Source organism: Micromesistius poutassou, assembly GCF_964030765.1.
Source record: "Micromesistius poutassou genome assembly, chromosome: 21".
Lineage (NCBI taxonomy): Eukaryota > Metazoa > Chordata > Actinopteri > Gadiformes > Gadidae > Micromesistius > Micromesistius poutassou.
The window spans coordinates 2,786,704-2,800,509 of NC_140291.1; the positions used below are offsets into that span (position 1 = coordinate 2,786,704).

The following is a 13,806-nucleotide window of genomic DNA, read 5'->3' on the forward strand; positions in this document are numbered from 1 at the left end:
CATGCAAAATGCCCTGTCATCTAATTTGTGGTCAAGTATGTTGCAGTGTGATTTTAGTCTTTTTCTCCCCCTAACCCACCATTCTTGAAACGATCCATTATTGTGGGTAGCTGCCAGGAGAAGGAGCATCGATAGAAATAAAAAGGTGACCGACAAATGAAGGACGGAGCATCATGGTTCTTTAACTTCTTTATTACATAACCTACAGTTCTAAATGACAGTAAAAAAAGATGTTAGTATCTCATACGCTTCTCTTCGTTAATGCTATATATACACAGGCAATAGACTCCACCAGTAGATAACATTTGTCCTGGGCGTCTTAACTCTTGACGGCTGGCCCACAATGGGCCAGAATATCGCAGATGTAACCGTTGTTTTTGGACATCAGCTCCTCTTTCATATTCCTGAGCTTTGCCTTCAGCTCATCGTCGCTCATGCTGGCGGCAGGAAGTGACTTCACCTGCTCCAGGAAGTCCTGGATCATGTTCTCGCCAGCCTGAGGGAGTTCAGAAGAAAAGAGCTTTTAAAAACTCAAAATTGAACACTGCAGTAATCCAAGCAACGGGATTCATTCAGTTATTCTGTTCAGGTTTTGGGGGAAAATGTACAATTTACCTTTCCATTTGGGAGATGCATTTGTCCAAAATGACATACATACATCTTCAGGGATGGTGAATTAACACCCTAACCGTTACCCGGAATATCACAGAAGGATCCTCGCAGACATTGGGAGCGGGACAGTGTCTGTTAAACCCGGGACTCCACACTCATTCTGTGGCGGTACCCCCAATCGTCATTAAGTCATTAACGCGCTGGTTTCAACGTGAAATCCCTGCCAGCCTCACCAGCTTGTCTGTGCAGCGTTTCTTGGCCTCAGGCCCCGCCTCCTCATCTGCGGGCTCCTGAAACTCCTCCAGCTCTGCCGCCTTCTCTTTCGCCATGGCAACCACAGACGGCGGGAAGCAGGCCAACTCGGCCACGTGGATCCCGAAACTCTGGTCGCACACACCTGCACTCGGTGTGGTGTCGGGACGCAGACCGGGGAGGGAAGGGAGCAGTGTATGTTCAGGACATTGTGGGAAAAAAAATTAAAAATACAAAACAAAGAAAAAAGGCTCAAATCTATACAGACGAGGTTGAGTTTGCACCTAGGGCCTGAGTCTGTGCTCTCATGCCCATAATAGGGTTCAGAATACAAGCTGGTAGCGTATGATGAGGTATTTCCCAGGATACATCAACTATTAAACGGCTCTGTAGCCAAGATTAAAAAGCTGTAATTAGAGGAGTGAGTTAGAAATGGCATGGCCGTCAGCCAGCTATTAGTGATGTAATGCACTGTGAGAATATCTCATTTTCAACCACTCCCGGCTAACTTGAGACCAATCAGCACAGCGCTTCCCTAAATAGTTTGGGGAATTCATCTCGTTCACTCACTCACAGACGCTTGAAATGCAACACATTTGCACATGCTACCTCTTTGGGTGGTGTAGTTGCGAAATCTTGCTCCTTCTTCTTTTACGACTCTTTAAAAATCGTACCTACCGCACCTTTAACAGGTTTTACAATAAAACCCATTGATGCCATCGTTCCCGAAATGCATCATTAATAAACTTCCAAGGAAACAAAGCCCGGGACAGACCCTCCCAACCCCACTGAGACCCCCCCCCCCCCCCCGTCTCCCCGGTTACCCACCTGGCTTCACCCGGTACAGCATGGTGAGCGTGCCCTGGGCGGTGAGCGCCGTCACGTGCAGGTTGCGCACGGCGGGGTACTGCGCGGCCAGCGCCGTCAGCTCGTGGAAGTGCGTGGCGAACAGGCAGAAGCAGCCGATGCGGGAGGCCACGTGCTCGCTGATGGCCCACGCCAGGCCGAAGCCGTCGTAGGTGGAGGTGCCGCGGCCCAGCTCGTCGATGATGATGAGGGAGTCCTCCGTGGCCGACCTGACGGAGGGAGGGGAGGGACGGAGGGAGACGACGCATGGAGTCACGGTGCGGCCCCCAAAACTTGACTTGGTGTGGGGGGGATCTTAAGTCATTGAGCGGAGAGGGTAAGAGCGTCTATGCCCCAAATGTAAATATGGGTCATTCACCTTAGCTGCTACACTATCCGGTCCCATCTCCTCGGGAGTGCCAAGATCTTGTTTTTAAGGACTGGCCCGACAAACATTCACATTTCTTTAATTTAAATACTTTATTTTTTTTCCCTCATGGGGACATTTTAATGCAGACTCTTTACTCACAATAAGTAGAATTATGATAATCTAGTTCGCCGTTTGATCATTTGGACAATAATACAGGGACCACTAAATGATAAAAATCGGAAAGACATGTAAATCACTTCATTGATTCATCACTTCAACCTTCGATGCCACGGGGGGGGGGGGGGGGGGGAAACGAGTATTTCTGCACGAGTGTTAGTGTCGCCACCCCCCCCCCCCCCTCACCTCAGGATGGCGGCGGTCTCCAGCATCTCCGACATGAAGGTGGAGACACCCTTGACCTGGCTGTCCCCGGCGCCCACCCGGGCCAGGACGCTGTCCACCGCGTGCAGCTCGGCACTCTCGCACGGCACGAAGCTGCCGATCTGAGCCATGAGGGCGATCACGCCCACCTGGCGGATGAAGGTGGACTTGCCCCCCATGTTGGGCCCTGCGGGACAGGGGGGGGGACGGGGGGGGGACGGGACGGGGACGGGACGGGGGGGGCAGTGGGGGGGGGGGACGGGGGGGGGACGGGACGGGGACGGGACGGGGACGGGACGGGGGGGCAGTGGGGGACGGGACGGGGGGGGGACGGGACAGGGTGCAGGGTTAACAAGGCCCTGCTCTTTATTTACAACAATGCAGTTTTTGAAGTCAGAGGGACTTTGGTGGCGATGACCAGCGCGACCGCAGTCAGTGAAGGGAGACGGATTGAAAAAGAAATAGAAAGAAATAAAAAACACAAACTGACAGCAGCCAAAAGAAATTGACTAAACTACGCATCATTCCGCCAAAGGTGTTAATAAACTATCATTTGGAATAAGTTGGACTAACTTATTAAAAATTGAATTCATTTTTTAAATATTAAAGAAGATGGAACAGAATGGCCCAGAATGGCGGCCGATGTTGCAGTGTGACGTCACGCGGCGCCGCCGCCCCCCCCCTCGCCGCGCGGCGTGGCGAGCCCCTCCTCACCCGTGATGACATAGAAGCTCTTCTCGCCGCGCGTGAAGCTGACGTCGTTGGGGATGAAGGCGGCGTCGGCGTCCGTCTCCATGCAGGGGTGGCGCGCCTGCCGCAGCTCCAGCCGCCGCGGCCCGTCCTCCTCCGCCGCCAGGAGGCGGGGCCTCACGTAGGGCACGGGCGCCGAGACGGCCGCCGCCGCCAGGCTCACCACGGCGTCCAGCTGCGCCGTGGCGTCGCTCAGCGTCTGCAGGGGGTCCACGTAGCCTGGACGCACGCACGGACGCACAGACACACACACACACACACTCGATAAGAGTCATATGGAGCATGTACAAGCCTGTACAATCTTATTTCAATGTGGTATTTTTAATAGCATTAAAGGTCCCATATTATATTATTATTGACACACACACACACACACACACACGATTCATATGGAGAAAATGCCATGACGAAGAAACGCCATTAAAAAGGTGACATGTTATACCACCAGGTGTGAGTGTGATTAACACCTGGTGATTCCGTAAAAAAAAAAAGCCTGTACAATACAACATTATTTCAATGTGGTATTTTTAATAGCATTAAAGGTCCCATATTATACCACCAGGTGTGAGTGTGATTGGCGGTTACAAGCCGTTTTGTAAATCTGCCTTTTCTGACATCACAAGTGGGTGTTGTCCACCTAGATGTGTGACGGATAGATGAGCAACGTTTGCTGCAGTCCACTGGGTAGACAGCTGGTGGTAGACTGATCTATCCAGCACACATCTACAGTGGGTGGACACGCCCACTTGTGATGTCAGAGGAGGCCGATTTTGAAAACGGCTTGTAAAGGCTTATCACACTCACACCTGGTGGTATAATACGGGACCTTTACTGCTATTGAAAATACCACATTGAAATAAGATTGTACAGGCTTTTTTTTTTACGGACAGGATAGGGAGAGAGGGAAAGATAGTCTTATCGCCCCAAAACAAAAAAAACACGGTTAATGTTTGAACATTGGATTTCTTGTACGTCAATATGCATTCTCTCGATATGTCAACAAGCATGTCCAGTCAGTCAGTCCATGTGTGCTGTATAAAAATGTCAGAAGGCCCCTTCACTTACCATTCGTTTTTCACACATGAAAGCCAGAGAGTAATTGACTCGTTAAACACTCGAGTGACTTAACGTTAAATGACGAATGAAAACAGAAACCCACCTATGCCATGCCGCGGCTAAGAGAGAGCAGGTGATTGGTTGAACTCTCCTCACCTGAGGCGATGGTGATTATTTCCTTGACAATGGCATTCTGGGCCTCCTCGTACTCCTCCCGGTTTTTCTTGTAGTCCTCGTTTAGCGAGCTCAGCTTGCTGCACACACACACACACACACACTACATTAATTGACTGAAAGTCATTGTAATTGGTGGAGGGATTGTGTGTGCGTGCGTCACATCGAAACCATGACGTCAGCGCAATTTGAAGCACCGCATTAACGGCACGCGTGTCCATTTCTCACACACACACACACACACACACACACACACACACACACACACACACACACACACACACACACACACACACACACACACACACACACACACACACACACACACACACACACAATAACACATTAAACTATCAATATATTACTATTATTATGATCAGTACCCACAAAAAACATTTACCCCATTAAAAAAAAAATAGGCCAAAAAAAACGGCCGATGCCGATACACGTAAAAAACGCAAATATCAGCCGATTAAAATCGATCCCTAATTCAGAGACACCTTGCCGAGCTGGGAGTACTTCACGACTGAAGCGTTCACTGAACTCAGGGATCCACCACTAGGACCCTGGAGGAGCGGACACCACAGCGGGCTCTGTGCTCGAGGCCCGGGCCCCAGAGGGAGGGAGGCCTCACCCGTTGGTGAAGCGCACGCCGTTCTTCTGGACGTCCAGGGTGGTGTACTTCTTGTTGTTCCTCAGGCTCTTCTCCTCCTTGCAGGTGACCCGCAGGTAGAAGCCCAGGACGGCGTTGGACTCCAGCTTCACCGTCTTGCCGGCGTCCAGGCCTGGAGACGGGGGGGGGGGGGGGAGAGAGAACGAGAGAACGAGAGAGAGAGAGAGATTTAATAGGAGTAAATAGAACTGGGCGATATGGCTGAAAGACATCACGATATAACTTGATCATATTGATCGATATTGATAACTATTGATTATTGTAATGACCTAAAAAGACTAGGAATTACCATGCTGGATTTAAACACTTCTGTTTAACACTTAATATGACCTTCCTTCCTTCCACTGCATTGATAAATACTCTAATGTCGACGAACAATGAAAAACACTCAAATATTGTACATAAGTATGGAACCGCGTTTGTGTAACAAGCCCAGCTGCTAGATTCGGTGGTCCAGTCTCTTATCGATAGATATTGAACATGTTTTATATTGATACTGATCAATAGTCTATCACAATACGATAATTGATTGTTTTATCACCCAGGCCTAGGAGTAAATCATTAGAGTAAAATATAGGTCAAAGTAGTATAGTAAGTGAAAAACAACCACGGCGAGAAACTGTGTATGCCAATGAGTAATCAGAGGCAGTCAGTCATTATAGCATATCTACGTCACACACCAGGGCTGCTGGTAGCGTGCAGACTGACCACCACAGGCCGAATGTCATCTCGACGGCTGAATGACAGCGCCGTTCTGCGCCGTGTCGGGGGGGGGTCCTACGTAGGCTCCCCTGATGATCTAATCAAAGCGCCACACATAACTACATTAGCTGCTATATTTAGCGTGTTCTGGGAGTAGAAACACAATAAAACAAGGAAATAAAAACAAGGCTCTTTAAAGTGATGGAAAACAGAAACCTGTCATTTACTTTGAATGATGTCACAAAGGGTTATCAGGGTGTGTGCATTGAGTGTCGTAAAATTATGTTCCATCAAATCGACCGCGAGGTCTTCCAATTCTTCAAACCAATTCAACAGGTGGGGTCCATTTCAAATTGATATTGCAACAGACTTGCGTGACGAATAATAACCAATACATCCCAAATGAAAAAAAAAAAGGCAAAGTTTGGTTTCTGTTTGAGAGTGCAGAGAAACTGCCCGCCCTGTTAAAGCCACATGCCAATCCTAACTATCCAATCACATGCATGACTAGAGAAACCTCGTCAGCCCCTAATAGTGTGTCCTGGGAAAGGACCAACACATCCCTAGAAAGGGGCGAGGAAGGACCTAGGAGATAACGAGTCCTTGAGACTCAGGGTGCTCGCGCATCAGACCGACAAACGGCAACAAACGTTCCCACCGGGGCCTGGGGCCCTGGGTCCAGCTGTTGGTGGTGGTCGGGTGTTGGCCATGTGCTCCTGCCAACGTTCTACAGTCGGGTGTCGGTCAGATTAGATCAGGTTAAAAGGGTACTTAGTGCGTCCCGGAGGGACAACGACGGCGGCTCACATCAGTATGTGACAATAGAGGTAGAGCTGCTTGATTATGGAAAAAAAAAAATCATAATCATGATTATTTTGGTCAATATTGAAATCTCGATTATTCAAACGATTATTTTTGAGTTTGAAAACATGATGCATTTATCCATAATTTCTCTCCAAAAAAAAAAAAAAACACTTTTTAAATGAGAACTTTGAAATTTCCCCTTAAAAAAAATACACAAAAAATGGTCAAATAGAAAATAAAGTCCAGATATGAATCCAGCTGTTCTGCAATTTCTATATATAAAAAATATATAATAAAAATAGTTTCAACTCGATTATATTAGTTTGGTGGTCGTTTCACTCTGAAATTGAAATTGCGATCAAAATGTGATTAATCGGCCAACCCTAAATAGAGGGGCCCCTTACCCGGGTCCCTGGCCCCGCCCCCTTACCCAGGTCCCTGGCCCCGCCCCCTTACCCAGGTCCCTGGCCGCGGCGCTCAGCACCGCCTGCATGCTCTTCTCCAGCGCGTCCATGGTCTCCCTCAGCTCACTGAGCACCGGGTCGAACGAGGCCTTCACCAGGAACTCATGGTGGTCCACCTGGACACACACACACAGTCAAATCAGGCGCATGCATTTACTACACAGGAAGGCAGTGTTCCAAGAGGTTCTCACTCACACACACACACACACACACACACACCTGGTTCATGTCGAGCGTGGTCTCAATCATTTCCTGGTACTTGCTGAAGTCCGCCTCCATGTCTCGGAACGGGGCGATAAACGACGCCTCCAGCAGGACCTGGTAACTGCCTGCAACGCAACAGACCCAATGTAACACAACCAACACACAATGTAACACTACCCCAACACAACAGACCCAATGTTACATGACCCCAACACAAGACACAATGTAACACTACCCTAACACAACAGACAATACTACAACACAGACACAACAGCCATACGTTAACTCCCAATCCTACACCTCTAGTCAGGACGGTGACTGGACCCCTGGCCCCCACACCGGACTGCTACCAGCGTGCCCACCGGCCATCGTTATCAACAGCACTAATTGTCCACTTTTTATTTGATTGTTTGCATTACTACTGTCAGTAAATGATGGCACCCATCCATTGCACTCCTTCCCATCCCTGGGAGGGGGGGGGGGGTGGGGGGGGGGGGTTGGTAAGGATGGGATGGGTACATCACCACATAGACATGGTCAACCATCCACCTGGGGTCTTAACAAACCTAAACCCTTTCATGACTGAATTAATTGGAATTCACTCTCCGCCGTGTCGGATAAAAAAAAAAAACACTAATCATTCAAATGATTTCATCACTTTTAGTTTAGATAAATATTTGACCAAAGCTATCGTTTGAATTCAGGACCATTACATGTGTGTGTGCGGTTGCGAGGGGTCCCGCGCGTGCGTGTCCCATACCCGAGTATCTGTCCAGGGCCTGCACCAGGGCGGGGATGTGGCCCACGGCCTGGTACACGCGGTGGCAGTCCTGCAGCGTGGCCGAGCGCCGGTGGAACTTCTTGGCCAGCCGGTGGAGGTCGGGGAAGCGGCGCAGCAGGTCCTCCTGGCACGTCTGCCGCAGCTCAGAGTCGCACACGAAGCTCTCCACAAGGTCCAGCCTGAGACACACACACACACGTCAGAGACACAGACACACACAGTTGCTTTAGATTGTTTTTCTGTCCTCTGATGTGTAATATTCTACTTTCACGTTATTGGTGGGTTGTTTCTAACTCAATACAGCCACCAGTGAGGAAATGCAACGACAGAATGTGAGTTCAAGACACACACACACACACACACACACACACACACACACACACACACACACACACACACACACACACACACACACACACACACACACACACACACACACACACACACACACACACACACACACACCTGTGCATTTAAACGTCACGTTAGCACCAGGTTAAGGCCGTGGAGACCTAGTGAACAACAAACACTTGTCTGGCTTTCTAAGCACTGACCATGTATGACGGCCATAGACAGCCAAAGCCTGTAGGGTCAGCAATAAATTGTGCAAGCGCCGACTGGGAAGATAGTCATCATAAGCGCGTACACACTTGATGTGCTTGAATCGATCTCAGTCTCCTTTTTTCACAGGCGCAATTCAAAATATTGTTTCTATTAACATTGTCAATGAGGTAAATAGTTAACACGTTATGTTTTATGCTATGTTATGTTTCCGGCACACGTCTGACCTAAAAGGACCGTCCTCAGCCCTCTGAGGTACCAGATGCGAGGCTCTGAAAGGAATTGAACAGCTTTGAAAGGTTGAAAAGGTATGAAAAATGTTTCCTCTGCATTACCTCTCCTCTATCCTGGTCCTGTCCATCAGTGGCTGCTTGATCCACTGGTTGACCAATCGCTGGCCTTGAGGGGTGCGGCACTTGTTCAGGAGACCGGCCAATGAATGAGCTCCGCTGGTGTCGTCGGGGGAACCCTACAAGCACGGAGAGCAGAGAACTCAATACATCAAGATCACCATCATCATTACCGGGGTTCCTGTATTTTTACTCAACATTATTATCGGGCCCCACGCTACTTTGTATTCAGCAGCTACTTTGTATTCAGCCTTGGAAAAGATTCAAGACTTTGGCTTCATTACATTGATTACGTTTTTGACATTGTAAATTTAAACCCAGAAATAATATTACATTGTGTTTCCAAGATGAAAACGTGTACACATTAAGTCTGGGACTCGGCGGTCAACTCTACACAGAACAGACTCTTGAGCAGACCAGAATGGAAGAGCACTGCTGTGCATTCTCAGGCCATGACCCACCCATGATTATGGCCCATTTTGGGTCCCGACCCATAGTTTAAGGAAACACCAGCCTTTAATTAAGACACAGAGTGGGACTAGAAGTGGTTGCGTGGCCGCGACCTCTGACCTGGAAGAGATTGAGGGCCTGCACGGCGGCGTTGTCCAGCCTCATGTACTGGCCCAGCTCCAGGGGGGTCAGGCTGAAGGAGTTGAAGTTGGACTCGTCAGAGAGGAGCTCCAGGTAGCGAACCACCGCAGCCAGGCACGACATGGCTACCTGGACACACACATGGACACACACACACACACACACACACACACACACACACACACACACACACACACACACACACACACACACACACACACACACACACACACACACACACACACACACACACACACACACTTTAGGCTCTTGTATCCAAATATAATACACAGCGTTTTGTGATGAATTAAAAGACGCAGAAATGAGAAGCAGATTTTAAATAATTTCGAAGGGAAAAAAGCATTGAAAAAAGAAGCAATGACTCTGGGGTCTATTAGACTTGGAAACTGCACCTTGATTTGATCAAAACTTCTTTTTTTTCTTTAAACCTGCTTCTCCAGTTCCTAACTGCAGTGGGATATCCTATTGTGCTTTGCACTTTATTGCATTTTGTTACTTAAATGTATTTTCTTGTATTACTTCTCCACTTTCATATCGACTGAACTGTTGCACAGCAATTTCCCTCGGGATAAATAAAGCTTCTTGAATCTCGTAGGTTGGGGTCTTGCTCATCTCCGTCTCAGCGCTCCCGTCTACCTGCTTGTCCAGCTCCGGCAGGGCGTTGCTGGCCGCCGTCTCCCCCTTCTTGGTCCTCAGGAGCCGGTTGAGGTCCTGCACCATGTCCTTGGTGCTGAACTCCGCCTTCTTCCTGTCTGACACCAGGACACCCCCGCGCTGCACCACCTGCACACACACACACACACACACACACACACACACACACACACACACACACACACACACACACACACACACACACACACACACACACACACACACACACACACACACACACACACTTATGATCTGCATGGAATGGCAACTGCCTGCGTGTTTTCGTGATGAAAATTAGGCCTTTCGGTGGACTCAAAAAAAACAAAAAACCTTTGAGTCTGTTAAAGTAGTTGGTGGGTGGGTTTTGGTGTTTAGATGCAGTCTTTAAAAGTGTTCATTGGTAAACCTGCTATAGAGAACAGCACACAGTCAACTGGCTGCAATACGGTGGTAGTGTTAAGTTTTGTTGCTATATGTTGCGATAGAGGTTGATTTACATACAAAACCAAAGCTTGAGTACTTATTTTAGTACTTATCTTAAAATCATCTAATCTTTTTAGTACTTATCTTAAACTTATCTTATCTTTTTATCTTACCTTTTATCTTTTTTTATTGTATTTCACCTCACTAATTATGTTGTCCTGTTGAGCTGTTTTTATTGTCTTGTATTTGTGATGCTTTCACTTATTCTCTGTAAAGCACTTTGGTCGACAGTGGTTGTTTTTAAAGGGCTTAACAAATAAAGTTGGATTGGATTGGATTATTATGCCATGGAAACGACACGGGACACCTTGTGCAAAAACACGGGACCCACCCACCCACCTCCTTGAGCTTGGCTCCGTCACTGTTCCCATCCCCCTGCGCCAGCAGACACTCCTTGGGGCTGATCTGGACCAGCAGCGACTCCAGGTTGGAGAAGATCTCGCCGTCCGGGAACTCGCACACCCCCATGGTCCTCTGGGCGGCGTCCACGTAGCCGACGCCCACCACGCGCTGCCCGTCGGCGCCCGTGCCCAGCTTCACCGCCACGACGCCAGCGCAGCCCTCTGCTCCGGCTCCGCCCCCGAACAGGATCTCTTCAAACTGGGTCAAGTTGCCCGGAGAAGCCTGGTGTCGTTTTTAGGGGGTAGACAGTGACCGAGAGAATGCATGACAAGGTTACAGTGTAGGTGAATCCGTTTTTTCGTGCTCCAATTCAAATGCTATTAGATTCGTTTTTTGGACTCTGAGTTCTAGTAAGGGGGGAGAGTCGCCCCATGTTTGTGGCCAATGGCCCTTTGACACTACAAAACACACACGACTAGTTAGCAGAGAACGGCAAAAATGATAGGAGTGTACACCAGTTGTTGTTTAAATTACGGTTTTAGTTAAGGAACCGTGACACAATGGAGTAGAATACTTTGTTAAAGATCAGACATATACACATTTGAAACCCAAAGAACTATAATCTTGTTTGTTTTACAGGTAATCTAAATGCACCAGTGTCTACATAGGGCACACGTCAACACGTTTTCACGTCGGGAAATGTTCTTAGAGCTCACCTTGAAGGCAATTCTCCAATCATGCTCCTTGCTGTTCTTGCTTAGGTTCTTGTACACTTCCACTCGGTACTGCCGAACCAGCAGCAGGTCCCGCACGAAGGCTTCAAAGTTGAGCTTGCTCAGGATAACGCTCTCCAACTTGCGAGTCCCTGTGACCACACACGTTAACGTTTACATATTAAAACAAGTCTGCAAACCTAGCATGCATTTCGGATACAATTAACATCATTGATGGTTGTCGTGTTTCTGCATGTATTGTTAATATCTCGGAAGAACTGCATGGTATGTGCGCACCAATAAACATTTGATGCAGTAATCTAAGCTAACGTTACCGACCTGAGCCCAGATTCTTGATGACCCCGTTTGTCTTGAAAACCTCCTTCGCCGCGAAAAGAGCATCTTTACCATGCACGGTATAGTAATCACTGCGATCGAAGACTCGGAAAGTGGTGTCTGGTTTCTCCGGCATGGAGAAATAAGAGTTGAGAAAGCCATGTTCCGCTGCGCTGTCCATGGACAGATTCTGCTTCGGCTGCACCGCCATGCTGGAAACTCCCGCCAGTACGCTATGGCAGACCGGAAGTTACGTTTCAGGTCTGTCTCCATGGAAACGGATGTAAAGGCCCCTACAACCTTTTCAACAGTTGTGAAAATTGAGAATGCAAAATATAAAATACGCTTATAATACAGAGACACATCGCTTGACCAATGTGGCCAGCCCTCTCAGACCAATAATAGTTAAATAGCATTTAAATTATCTGAGATCAACAATAGATTTGTTATTACAAAATTCTATTTGAAGTTCAAGTTCATGATGATTTAACTAAACATTCACCAAATTCGATACAAGGACGATGACTTAATTGTTCATTTGTAGCAAAAAATAATAATTCAGTCAGTGTTAATACCTAATAAATAATGTACTGTTTTCCATGTATCCATATTTGCTATTTAGTACAGAAGAGCAGAAAGGGGATTGAGCCTAACACCTTTTGATAGGAGAGAAGAAGGCAAGTACACGGATAATTTGTACAAGGTGTGTTGAATTAACTTGTAATTGTAAGAAAGTAAGGTTATATAATTGGTGATGGGGAATCAAGACACAAACCTTGTCTATGCACTTTGACTGGGAGTCAAACACCCTATATGGACTGGACTACTGCCTAGCCATTTTAATATCCTTCCACCAGACACAAAGGTGTGCTGCTGAAACTAACAAACGTGTGTTTAGCACTTCAGTGGGTAGAGCTTATTATCAATGTGTTAGTAAGCAGGTATAGTAAGCAGCCAGTTTCGATCACTAGATGTGGACAATAGACTTGATTGTTGGCCTATGAATCAGAACCAGGTAAGCTAGTAAAAAATGTTTGTGTTTTGAAGAAGAAGGAGCTGCATGTTATCTTTGCTGCTGGTGATTATAGAAACTAACCAGAATTTTTGTGTTTAGCAGTTCACTTCCTATAAAGCTCTCGTTCTCCTTGGCGACTTCAATATCCTGTGAGCAGTGGCACTCCCCTGAATTAACAGACTTTTTTTCGCCATCTTCCACGGTCTCCTTCTCCTCTCAACCACAGGGCCGGGAACCAACTTTATATTTTACGAGGTCCTGCGGTACGTTCGGATCTGTTACCCTGCTCCCTTTGTTGCCTTCTCTCTCTCTCTCTCCTTGAAATCCTGCTCCGTGCTCCTCACACTGTCACCACCACCTGCCGTATCCTGAAATCTCTCTCCCTCTATTCGCGCCTCAACTGTTCCGTCTTCACTACCATCTCTAGAACTATTCTCCCTCTCCTCCTCATTGGACTCCCTCTGTCCACTCCAGACCAGCGCGTAAGTAACCGGGGTACATCTCTGGATCGGAAAATGGTGTAAATGAGTGACAGGTGAATGTCCCTGAGGATGTAGGCCTTTGTTGACCTCTCCTTCATATGGGCCAGATGGCTCCTTTAACCATGTGGAATATACATTCATATAACGTTTAATGTTTAACTTTAATTGTGACAATTGGTTACTTGGTTA

At 47.6% G+C, this 13,806-nt stretch overlaps 1 protein-coding gene across 1 annotated transcript; it reads right to left on the reverse strand.

The window, feature by feature from the left end:
- Positions 1–183: 183 nt before the first annotated feature.
- Positions 184–12,336, reverse strand: msh2 (mutS homolog 2 (E. coli)). The gene is made up of 16 exons (XM_084485329.1): positions 12,124–12,336; positions 11,788–11,936; positions 11,069–11,353; positions 10,229–10,375; positions 9,551–9,700; positions 8,966–9,099; positions 8,049–8,248; positions 7,304–7,413; positions 7,077–7,200; positions 5,076–5,226; positions 4,424–4,521; positions 3,176–3,430; positions 2,444–2,648; positions 1,693–1,940; positions 846–1,009; positions 184–496 (listed from the first exon to the last, which is right to left on the reverse strand). The coding sequence occupies exons 1-16, from the start codon at positions 12,329–12,331 to the stop codon at positions 320–322; spliced, it is 2,805 nt and encodes a 934-aa protein (XP_084341455.1). The 5' UTR covers positions 12,332–12,336; the 3' UTR covers positions 184–319.
- Between the last annotated feature and the right edge of the window lie 1,470 nt (positions 12,337–13,806).